General features: G+C 42.1%; 1 protein-coding gene across 1 annotated transcript in view; it reads left to right on the forward strand.

Annotated features, from left to right (window-relative positions):
• Positions 1-12,430, forward strand: part of Abca1 (ATP binding cassette subfamily A member 1) — a 128,882-nt gene that overhangs the window by 20,915 nt on the left and 95,537 nt on the right. The window contains exons 3-4 of the mRNA XM_027403085.2: positions 8,627-8,720; positions 11,909-12,050. Coding sequence (XP_027258886.1) covers positions 8,627-8,720; positions 11,909-12,050 — 236 coding nt within the window. The remainder of the gene's footprint in view (positions 1-8,626; positions 8,721-11,908; positions 12,051-12,430) is intronic.

Raw genomic sequence — 12,430 nt, forward strand, 5'->3', positions numbered from 1 at the left:
GCCTTTTTAAAGCAGGCTTTGTTTTATCCTCAGCAATGGCTATATGTAGTTAAGGTCTAGTGCACCTTGTTATTATGTTTAGGGATGGGAACTGTGTGGGCCTTTGGTACTATCTTAACTCACAGAGTTAGATCTATCCTGCCCATTTGGGGGGGGGGCAGGTAGAAGCCCCTTGATAGCCACAGTGCTTGGATATTCATTGCACATTCCCCTGCTCCTTAGAGCATCTATACCCATGTCCCAAAGCCCAGGACAGAGCCTGGAACTTACAACATGCATAATAAGAATTTGCCTGAGGAACAGTAAATGTGTTTGCCACTCTGTTATTTGAAAGTCTTGGAACATCTAGAAGGAATAGAAAGATTATGTGAAAGCCTGGAGCTGAGCAGTGAACCCCAACGCAACCCTAACTAAAGGCAGCTTTGTCCTTGTGTCCTTGTTTGCAGATGACTATCATGGACCCCTCTCTGTCCTCTTATTGTGCAGACTCATGGGGTCCATCAACCAGAGTTAGTTTTCCAGTGTTTCTATTGGGCAAAGAATACATTGAATTGAGTTGCAAAAGGGTACAAAGCTCAGTTTGGGTTCAAAGTGCCAGTTGGCTTGTGTGGGCAACAGTTAGTCTATGCAAACAGGGACAGGAAAGGGGGTGGACTTCAGGGTATCAGGCGCTTCCTCTTGATCCAGAGGCCAAGGTCTCCACAAAACAGAGGGGACAAAGTGAGGTGACCAAAATCTGCCTTTAAGAGAAATAGCATATTCTAACTTTTAAGTAACTTAGAGTGCTACTATTGGGGCAGTCTTTAATGAAAAGGAATCAACATGAAAACAATTAGAAGTACTCCTTCCTGTGAAAGAGTGTGCAGGAACTTTGCTTCCCTTTCCTGTTTCCAGTGCCAAGGACATTTCTTCCCAGACCTTAGTTTTGGCTCAGTAACTACAGTCATAGTTCTTATCCCAGGTTGGCCGTCCTGTGCCTCAATGGCTTCTCCAGAGTTTTCTGTTCTATAGATGGCGTAAACTACAACAGGTCATTGTTCATTATTTCACTTAGATAAATGTTTGCTGAGCATCCATTACTTGTGGGATATCATGATGGATAGATATGCAGTGATAAAATAGACAGGCTCTTTATCTGCTCTCATGGAGGTTAAAGTTTATTGAGGGAAGAGGATATGAAATGTACCAGCACACAACTAAAAATATCATTACCTCTGTAAGTGTATGGAGAAAAACAATGAACTGTTGTACTCAGGTATGAGTAGGCACTTCATTTAGAATGGCTTGGCTTTCAAGCCTAGAGCCCCAGAATGGGAGCAGTGGTGTTAGCATGCAAGGATCTGGGGCTCAGACCTCAGAGGTACTTTATCCTTGGCCTAGAGACTGGGCAGGAATGTGTTTCTGGCTCAAGGAACAGAAAGAAGCCAAGGGCACTGGCTCATTGAAAGAGGACTGGCTGGAAATGAGTTGGGGATAGACAGGGTCCAATCATACAGTTAGGGAAGAATTAATTTTATACCTGAAAGGAACCCCTCGGGTGGGCATGACATGGCTAATGAGGCTCATTTTCTGGGCCTTCATTCTGAGGTAACCCAAGTGGTGGAAACACTTGGAGGCATTTGTCATTCTGTACACAGACACCAACTGATGCTTGTTGTTCTTTTGCTTAGCGCTGCTTGGTATACATGTTTTCATATTTGTAAATAATCTTTATAGTGGTGATTTCTGATGTGTAGGCTTCACTTGATAGCTTTGAGAATACTTTTCTATTTATTATTCACAATTTTCACAATTTTCACAATAATTCTGTGAAGTCTGTTTCAGAGATGAAGAAAGTATTACTGGGAAGTTGGAGGGGCATTGGATGTTCTGTTTGCCAGTCTATCATGGAATGATGCCATTGACATCCCAGAGAGCTGTATGTTAAGTTGATAGTGCAGGCCTGTAAGTTCAAACCCTATTGACAACACTTAGTTTGTTCCTAGTGTTTGCTGTTTCAAAGGAATTCCTCCAGGATTTTATGCACATAGCCTTTTCTTACTATTGTGTTATTTTCTTAGGCCAGGATCTCAGGAGTAGGATTACTGGGCCAAAGTAAAATGGCCCTTAAAATGTGACCAGATATCCTTCCAAAGGATGGGACCAGTTTTAACAGTCATTATGAGGCTTCTCAGTGTTTTGCATCAGGCTTTAGAGTTCTAGGAGATATACTTGGTTTATTAATTGTCCATCTTTCTGACTTTGCACTGATTTAAGGTTTTACTTCAGTTTTTCCACACACAATGGAAGTTTGGGGTATTAGTGTCAGGTCTGCAGTTAATTCCACATTTTCATATCACAATATGCCTATACACTTTGTTAGACAGTTAATTCCTTTCCAACTTTTTTGGGACACTTACAAAACCTTATCCATGTAGGGGAATATTCTGGAGTCTTTCATTTGGTTATTTGATAGATGTTTGTCACTGTATAACTTTTTTCACTGCTGAGTAATTCCTCAAATACCTGACAAGAGGTGACTCGGGGAAGAGAGGATTTATTTTGGCTCACAGTTTGAGGAAATAGCCCATCATAGCAGTGACCACAGTGAGAGCATGAGATGGCTGGTGACATTACATCTGCCCTGAGGCGCTGAAAAAATGTCTTTTTCCTTTTTTTAGTCACTATGGAACCCCAGTCATGGGGTGGTGGTGCCCACATGTAGAGTGGGTCTCTTCTCAGTTTCAGAAATAACCTCTCAGGTATACTCAAAGGTGTGGTTTATTAAATTCCTCCATGTTTCTGATCCAGCCAAGCTGATGGGTATTGACAGTAGAGTTAGTTACCAGTATTAATAAAGTGCTGTTTTTAGATGAGCAGTCTGATGTCTGGGGGAATGCATGGTCCTACCTTCCTTCTTAACTTTTGAAAAATATTCTTTGGTGTTTCCATCTCTTTTTCTTATTCTATCTTACTACACTAGGAAATTCCCCAAAGTATCCTAATAATTAGGTAAAATTGTGTTACATCTATAAAGTAACTTGGTTCACTTGAATACTACTAAGTGTTCTGGTCCAGAAGCACAGCTTACCTGTTATTAATATGAGTCCTCTAAAGACATGATTTTCTTCAGTGGAAGAATTACATATTTGGCATTAAATTAATACCTATGTTTAAAAAATCATCTTAAATATTTATTTTATACATATGAGTATTTTTGCCTTCATTTGTATGTATGTGCCCCATGTAATTCAGAAGAGAGTGTTGAATTCCCTGGAACTGGAATCAGGGCTGGTTGTGGGCTACATGTGGGCGCTGGGAACTGAATTCAGATCCTCCTCTGCAAGAGCATCAAGTGCTCTTTACTGCCGAGCCCTCTCTCCAGCCCCTGCCTCCTAGCGTGCTGGGATTAAAGGAATGTGACATCACACCAGCCATTATCTACGTTTTACTTAGTTTTTAAATGTATGTTTTTTACTATCAGTATTTTTTTTATTCATTCTACATTGTATTAATTTAGCTGATTATTACAGGTGCATACAACACTGTTGCTAGAAGTCTTTTCCTTGGTTCTGATTAATTGACCACATTTTCAGTTCATTTTGATGAATTCTGCCTTGTTTCTTAGATTAGTGACCATGCTGGGAAAGTATGTTTTCATCTCTTTGTTTTGGTGTCTTGCTCTTTGATTCCTTGTCTGTGCCCCATTGTAGTCTCAGGCATCTTGAGCTCAGTGGTAAGAAACAGCCACTTCTTTTTTTTAATACTTTTTTTTTTTGACTACTGCTATTCAGAAGATCTTTTTTCAGGGCCAAATTTTATTCAGTTGATTGAGTGTGTGTGTGTGTGTGTGTGTGTGTGTGTGTGTGTGTGTGTGTGTGTGTGTGTGTGTGTTTCATTAAACACAACCTTTAAACCACCCCAACCTTGAGTTAATAATGATAAACTTTGAAACATTTCTTTCTTAAGTCTATGCACATTGTAAAACACACTGAAGCCTGTTTTTCCATCTGGATCTCTGTTACTGCATATCTTTTAGCCTTTTTTAACTGCACTAGCAAACTTTAGTTGGTTAAGTTACACCTGGGTTTTCCAGGCTGCTCTGCAGGCTGATTCTGTCCACTCTTGGGTTGCGTTGTGAAAGCCAAGCCCAAAGCTTGTAGGAGGTGGGTGACCAAGAACTTCATTCAATACCCCCAGAGCTCTGGAATGCTGATGCTTGCCTGAAGCAGACATTTTTTTTTTTTACTTCATTTTTTATTCCTACTTAATAAGGGCTTACCAACAGGCAGAAACTCTTAAAGGAGCCTTATTTTTTTTTTTAACTTTTCCAGTGAATAATTACTATTAGTTGCATCACGATTCAGGGTCCCAGGGTAGGGACCATCATATACCCAGGTCCCCCTTTACTTGGAGCTATATACTGATTTTTTCAGCTTTCTGAGGCCCTACATGGAAATTTGCCGCTACATTGGTATGATAAAATGCTGTGGGATTTTCTTTTACTCTAGCCCCATGTTGGGTGCCAAAATGTTGTTTTTTTTCTCTTTTGTTTTTTTTTTTGGGGGGGGGTCCACCACCCAGCTTCCAAATAAATCATGCACGGGGTCTTATTCTTTGTTAGCAATGCCTTAACTTGTCTTGTTTCTTGTCAGCTTTTCTAAAATTATCCCATCTACCATTTGCCTCTGGGGTTTTTCCTTTTGTTCTGTAAATCTTACTTTCACTCTTGCTCCATGACTGACTGGGTGGCTGGCCCCTGATGTCCTCCTCTCCTTGTTCTCTCTTGCTCCTCCTGTCTCAGATTTCTCCTCCCATTCATTCTCTCTGCCTGCCAGCCTTGCCTATCCGTTCTCTTGCTTCCCTACTGGCCATTCAGCTATTAGACCATCAGGTGTTTTAGACAGGCAAAGAATTGCAGCTTCACAGATAAACAAATGCAGCATAAACAAAGCAACACAATTTTACATCATTAAAACGATGTTGCAGAGCATAAACACATGAAACACACATTAAAATAATATTACACAACAGAACACAGCATAGTTTGTAGGAAGACATCCCATAGCAAGTATCTGCCCCCAAAGCTGAAGGCAGGTACTGTTGTTGTGAAGCCCTACTTCAGGGGTGCCTGCTCCTCATTCCCAGGTTAGAGATGAGGAGTTAGGAGAAGGGGAGGACAGAGTGCTCTGTGCGGTTCCCTAGGGCAGCTGTGGTTGTAGAGAATCACTTCTTGAAAATGACGACATTCCCCACTATTGTCACGCTATAGAGGGAAGGTATGGAGTTGGTGTACCCACGAGAGATTTTGAAGTTTTCTGTAGGAGCTTCTAATGGTACAAGCATGATCTCTTTTCCTAAGTCGTTTATTTGAGCCTTATGCTTAGGACAAATGGCAATGTTAGAGATGGAGGAGAAAGCTGACTTTGATGAATCGCATTCCTGAAGAAGTCAAGTTCAGTTTCTAGAGGGAAGGTATGTGGAAAAAAATACATGGACAATTCTGAGCTTGGGCATGGGTTCGATGTTTAGAGACAAAAAATACTTTTGGAGGTATAGGTAAAGAAACATAATTAAATTATAACTGTCATGAGTTATATGATTTTGATGGTGTGAGTGTTGTGAGCAGTGTCTTCATTCACTCATTCATTCATTCATTTATTCATTCATTCATATTGGTGTCTCAGCTCAGTAGATGCTTTGAAAGATCAGGAGTCTGCAGGTTCTATATGGTGAGGGAAAGGGGCTACAGGAAATTGGTGTGTATTGTGCTAAGAGAAGCAGGCCTAGGTTAGATTGGCTTTGAATTTCAGCTTTTTCATATACTAGTATTCTTGTGCAATTTATTAATCCAGTTTCCTCATATGTAAAGTGAGTATTACAGTAATAATACTAATTTGGTTGTGCAACAGGAAATATATATGAAATATATATATGAGATATATAAAATTAAGGTGAATGTTGGCTATCATAATTGTTACAGTCTGGATCCTTCATGCCTTGATCTGATTGCACGCATTGGCTTCACCTCCTGAAAATGATATATGAAATTTTCTTTGTGTGCTTTGTGTCAGAACTGAGGGTATGAGCCGTTCACTCTTTCGGTTGGCCAACATAATCTGAGCACCTGCTGCTTTGTAGGACCTAAGTGTGGGGCTGCAGAGGTGTCCTGAATCATAAGGTTTGCTTTATTGGGTCAGGTCAGTGCCCTGCAGGGCTGGACTGTGCTAGTCTCTGACTAAGGACATATGATGCTAGGTACGAGTCTCCCGTGCAGCTCTGTGAGAGGCAGCCAGGTAGGTACTGCATAGATTCAGGCAGACAGATTTGGGTTCCAGTGGCTCATCATTTGTCTGAACCTCTGTTCTTCGATTATAAAATAGTATCATTGCAGCCTGCATGACAGGGCCACTGTGAACTAACTACTGGGGACGAGAGGCACGCCATTCCCTAAGTGTACTGTAGAGGTTCAATATTTGCTGTAACTGTTACCCGTCTCCAGGGCATGGGTTCATCTTGTGTCTGTGGGACATGCAGACAGTTTTAGTTCATGCTGCACACGGAGGTTGTGTTGTTTCCTGCTGGAGATGCCTGCCAGGTCAAACAGAATTTCATGTGACCTCTGGAGTCAGGTACACCTGGCCACTGATCTCATTTCTGCTGCCGGCCAGTTCCTTGACTTGCTCTTCCTTAAGCAGTAGGCTTTTCAGTGTAAAATGGGAATAATAATGGTCCCAGCCTCACAGTGATGTTCTGAGGATTAAAGGAAGCGAAGGGTATAAAATGAGCCTCCTACATGCTGGGCTTTCCATAAATGGCAGCTGCTATTTAGCCTGTAAGTTGAAATAGTGGCTCCAGAACTTAAGATAAATGACTGCTTGTCTGCGTTCTGTTTAATTTTTCAGGGTTCATTATTCTTCCTTAATTCGTTTATAGTCATGCCATTTTTAAAAGCTTTATTTCTGTGTTTGCTAAGTAATTTGCGTGAATGGTTTTATAAAGCTTGCAGGCTTAGAATGCATTGGGTTCTGTGTTCTTGGTTATCGATATCTGTGTTTCATAAGCATTGCTATAATGAACAAGTAATATATTGTCCACTAGACTACATTAATAAAACCATTTCCCCTTTGCTCTACAATTAAGTTATTTCTTTACAATATTTTATAGTCAGCATTTCAGTGGATGAATGTGTTCATGTATGTAGCCTTTTGAGTTTTTTTTTTTTTAACTTTGTTCATCAGATGAATTCCCAGGAATATTATTTGGTCAAAGGGGATAAACATGCCTTTTGAATGCATATTGCCAAACTGCTTTCCCAAAGGGATCAACTGGCCTTTGTTTCCATCTTTCTGATTTTATAAACTTCAGTTCACTCTCTTACCCAATAAATGCTTACTATGGTTAGCCCTTACCATGTTGCAGACTTCCTGAGAAGACAGTAACAGAGGGGAGAAGCTTGTTTGTAAATACATTTCTGCTGTCCAAGTGTTGATGAAGGCACAGGGTACCTGGGAACTCAGAGGAAGGGCTCCAGCCTCACTGGTAGAGAAGTTGTTTTCAGTGACCAGGGAATCCAGGCTGTGTTCTCTGATAGAAAGTCATGCCTTCCTTGACCCCCAGCTTACTGAGGCATCGTTGGCAAAGAAAAGTTGTACAGTGTGATTGATGATTTGCTATCCAAAAGAAAAAGGACCAAATGTCATTTGCAAACTTAGAGGTTTTATTACTTCTGTGGGATTATTTACAGACGTCTTTAGTGTGATTAGTCCTTCTTAGGAACACATTTTCAGCATGGATCTTCCAGAGAACCACAGTTCTTCCATGGTTCTTGCCCTTCTCTGTCCTGATGTGCTGTTTGTGTAAACTGCTCTTTATAGTTTATGGGAACAGGGGTTTTGTTATGGAACGTTAAAAGAACACAGGAAAGCATAAAAATAAAATGGTTTTGTCCTGGAACATTCACAGCTACCATCTTGTTTCACTTCCTTCCTGAAGATTAAGAAATGAACTTGGTCTGAAGAAGCCATGCTGAAGTTCTTAGAAAATTAAAAGCTACTTATTTAAACTAGGAAAACCAAACAGCAAGGTTAAAAAAGCAAAATGCCTCCAATGCTCTGCAGTGCCAGTCATCCTGAGAAGGTTTACTTGTAGTCGCTTCCTAGAAGGGTCATCAAGGGACCATGACAAACCCTAGTTTAAATGAATGTATTCTACAACAGATAGTGCTCCCAGTGAGATGTTAAGGGGACAGCATGGAAACCAGTGATCGGAGCAGATTACCAGGGCTTGGGGAGATGTTACTGAGAAACTCTGCAGGCTTCTGGGGGTGTAGGCACAGGAGAAAGGCTTCCTAGCTCAGACTGAAGGTGTAATGACTGAGTCTTGAAGACTGGATAGAAGGGAGCCTGAAGAAGCAGGCAGGAATCATTTTTTCTGCCTTAAAGAAGACATATGTGCAGATTGTGATGCTCCAGGGTGGGGTGGTCACACACAGTTCAATGTAATTGAAGCCCAGAGACTGAGGGAGAGGCACAAGAAGTCAGCCAATTGCTTGAATTTCTGTGTGGATTTCTCAGAGCCCAATAGCAGTTGGCTACCATGTTACCCTATTTAAAGTTCACCCTATTGTGTCTTATTTTCTGTTTAGTGTCAGCTGTTACTGGAAGTGGCCTGGCCTCTCTTCATCTTCTTGATCCTGATCTCTGTCCGCCTGAGCTACCCGCCCTATGAACAGCACGAGTGTGAGTATCTGTGGACCATGTTCGAGACTCAGTGATGGCTGGTGAAATGTAGGGAGTGATTGTGTCCCAACAGTACCTTTCCTGAAGATGCTGTCTTCAGGAAAAACACCACAAATGCCTTGGGACAGAAAAGCAGGACTTTACTTTTTTTTTCCCCACGATAGGGCATGAACTCTGGAGATATTTGTAATCCCAGTGAATGATGATGACTCTAAGGATAATAGTAACTAACATCTGTTCCACATATTTTTAAATCATGATAATAAAATAACTTAGTAAGAGTTCAGAAAGTGATGAACACATACTTTTTGAAGATAGAATGTTATTTTCAAAGTATGCCTATGTGTCTGTGTGAGTGTGTGTGTATAAGAATGCAGGTGCTTGAGGAGGCCGGAGGTGTCAGAGCCCCTAGAGCCGGAGTTACAGGCAGCTGGGAGCCATCTGATGTGAGTTCTGGGAACCCTATTCAGGTCCTTTGCAAGAACCAACTCTCCAACTCCCAGAGCTTGCATTGTCTTTGTGTATAACATCTTGGTTTGACTAACATGATTATATTTCATTTGGTTCTCGACAGTCTTGCATAATAGACTTTATTATCGTTTGCTTTAATTTCTTGGTAACCAAATTGGGAGTCACATACCTATAGTGACTTGTTCAAAGTTACATATCTAGTAGAGTTGGAATAGAATTCAGGTCATCTGCTCTCACTCCTGTGTTTTGATGACCGTGAGCATTGGAATACAGACATGACTGGAAACATGGTTATACGGGTGTTGCTCCTGGCTTCAGCGTTCTTTAGGTGTGTCACTATGAGCACGTGGTTTTAGCTTCTATATAAAAGAGAACAGTGACACTGAACAGCTCTTGCTGTTACCAGAGTTACCATTTTACAGTCCCGCTATGCTTGGTGGATGGATGGATGGAGCAACGCTATAGAAAGTTACAAATCTGAGGAATTGGCATTTGAATAGGCGTTTTGGCTGGGTCAAAGGCTTTCTATCCCACACACCTTTCTTGTCACTCCAACAGACCTGCGTGCTTACAAGGCTCTGTTCTTCCAAGCCAGCATTCAGGTCACAGCTACCCTTTGATTGGGTTTCTCGGTCTCCTTCCCATCTCCTACATAGCATGTAATGGCAGCACTTTCATATTAGTTTGCTAATAGACATTCTATATATTCAGATTACACTCACATGCCTCCAGTACATTCCTCTAGACATGACTTTCTGATTTCATTAGTGTGAGTAGCAGAGTAGAAAGCTAAGGTGGAGCTTGCAGATATGTTTCCACCCTGGAACAAAGTACTAGTGTGACATTCTTCCCTGTAAATCTTTGTGATTCACGTCAGAGTCATCAAGGTCCTGACTCCTCTGGCTCCTTGGTGTCCATTACGTTATTTGACTGACAACGCTGGACACCCAGTGTCTAATCCTCATCCTGTTTTTATTTGTACATAAGATGGGGTGCAGTGGATGACGAGGGTCTTTGCTGAAGGACAGGCCGAACATTCCCCATCTCTGCCTTTGACCTATGCTACCCATCCCCAGGGTCAGTCAGTATCTGCAGGTTGAAAGAGGCAAATCCTGTCTGTGGTTCTTAGAGTATTTGGTTGGGTTACATAAATCTGCACTGAATGAGGAGCAGCAGCTCATTAGGCAAGGGCCTTGTTTGGTTTTCCTTGAACTGTTAGCTAGATAAAGAGATTAGCTGAGTAAATGTTCAACAGGCCAGAGTCCCCACAGAGACTGGCTGGAGGGATCAGATCTGGTCATATCCTTCCATGTTGCCTCTTTAAAAGACTGAACAGTTCCCAGTACTCATATGTAAAGTGAGGCATGTCTTGGTCTTTGGTCTAATTCTGGGGCATCTCTATTAGCATATTTACCTGAAAACAGAACGATGAAGAGAAACTATCTTTGGAGGAAGGCAGGAGCTGTGAGGCTGAAAGAGTGTTCTGTGTGGACAATAGCAAAGAAGTACTGCTGTAGGTGAACTACAATGCCCCAGAAGTACTAATTGGACCATTCATGACTTCTACTTTTTACTGGGCACTCTGTAAAACTGTTCTGCCTCCTAAGCCAACCTGGGCTCAGAGTGAAACCTTGTCTCTTAAAAACAAAAATGAAACCACGAGATGCTTTGCTGATCAGAGCTCATGTAACACCACATGCATGTCGATCAGCATTTTACAGGTGAGAAATCAAGGCTTTGGAGATTGGCTGGACTGAGCCTCGCACATGGCAGGGACTGGGTGTAAATCTCAATTGGATTAACTCCAAAGTCTATGACAATACAAGCTAGTCACCACCTGGAGCCATGGTTCTTAATGCTTGCCAAGTCTTCAGATAACACTGAGAATATGGTGAGAGCTAGAGCCAAGACCTTTTTGTCCCGACATGAACAGGTATCTGGATTAAGAACCCCTGACTGAGAGCATATTTATCTTGATTCACATAAGCAACACTTGTAGATCCTTGCCACAAACTTACCCGTGCCTTTGCAGGCTCTGACCTCACCTGGGCATGCCTAGTCATTGTTTTTAAGGAACTACTACATGTAGTAAAAAGAAGATGACAGTGACCTGGAGATGAAATCTCATTTTATTGATGAGTGACAAAACAATATGAAAACAGATATAGTGTCCCAGACGACTTGGATCCCAAGTGAGCATGCTTTTGAGCTGCAGGTGCTCTGGGTGAACTTTTGAGCTGTCAGAGGGGCGTGAAACTGACAGAGGTTTGCCAAATGAAGGCGAGACTGGGAAGAGTGAGGCGATGATGGGGGCTGCAGCTGGAAGGAAGAGGCTTGAATTGGGATCATGGTGATGAAGTTTCTACCCAGACACGTGTGACTCTTAGTTCTTCATCAGATGCAGTATGAGGGAACTGCATTAGGTTACTGCCAAGGCCCTTCTGTGTCTCTTAGAGATGAGCATGGTGGTAGAGATTCAGCAAATGGTGACCAAACACTTGCTGCTTGCCAAGGTTGGTGTCTGGAATCCCAATCTACAGATGATGCCAGATAGAACCATTGTGACCATCATTTGGTGTCAGATTCTTAACTCAGGACCAGTCACTTCAGGGGAGGCAGGTGTTCTGGGATGTGGAGAATGAGGCAGACAGATGTGAGAAGAAGGACCGTGTCAAAATCACTTCAAAGAACTAATGTTTTCCTCTTGATTTCAACAGGCCACTTTCCAAATAAAGCCATGCCTTCTGCAGGAACACTTCCATGGGTACAGGGGATTATCTGTAATGCCAACAACCCTTGCTTCCGTTATCCGACTCCCGGTGAGGCTCCCGGTGTGGTTGGAAACTTTAACAAGTCCATGTAAGTACCAGATCAGACAGTTAATACTTATCCTTCCTTTCTTGGAGAGCTTTGCATGGGAAATCTGGAGAATGAATGAAGGGGGGATGCCACCAGGATTTAAGACTGTGGGATTTAAGAGTAACTGTGATTATGTGGCCCAAAGCTGTCTATCAGAGTCAATGCCTCTGGGAGACACAGCAAGCTCACCCCATTTGATTTACTCACTCCAAACATTTACTGTACCTCTGAACTGGCCGGTTCTAGGAGCCTGGGTCACTGCACTGGAGGGTCTGGGTTCCCCAGCAGCATAGACACAGGCCAGCAGTGTTCTGTCCTTCACTGGGCTCTCAGGCCACTGCTCTGATGTCTGAGATGACTACAGTATCGCTGCTGCTTAC

This window comes from Cricetulus griseus, chromosome 2 (genome assembly GCF_003668045.3).
Source record: "Cricetulus griseus strain 17A/GY chromosome 2, alternate assembly CriGri-PICRH-1.0, whole genome shotgun sequence".
Classification (NCBI taxonomy): domain Eukaryota; kingdom Metazoa; phylum Chordata; class Mammalia; order Rodentia; family Cricetidae; genus Cricetulus; species Cricetulus griseus.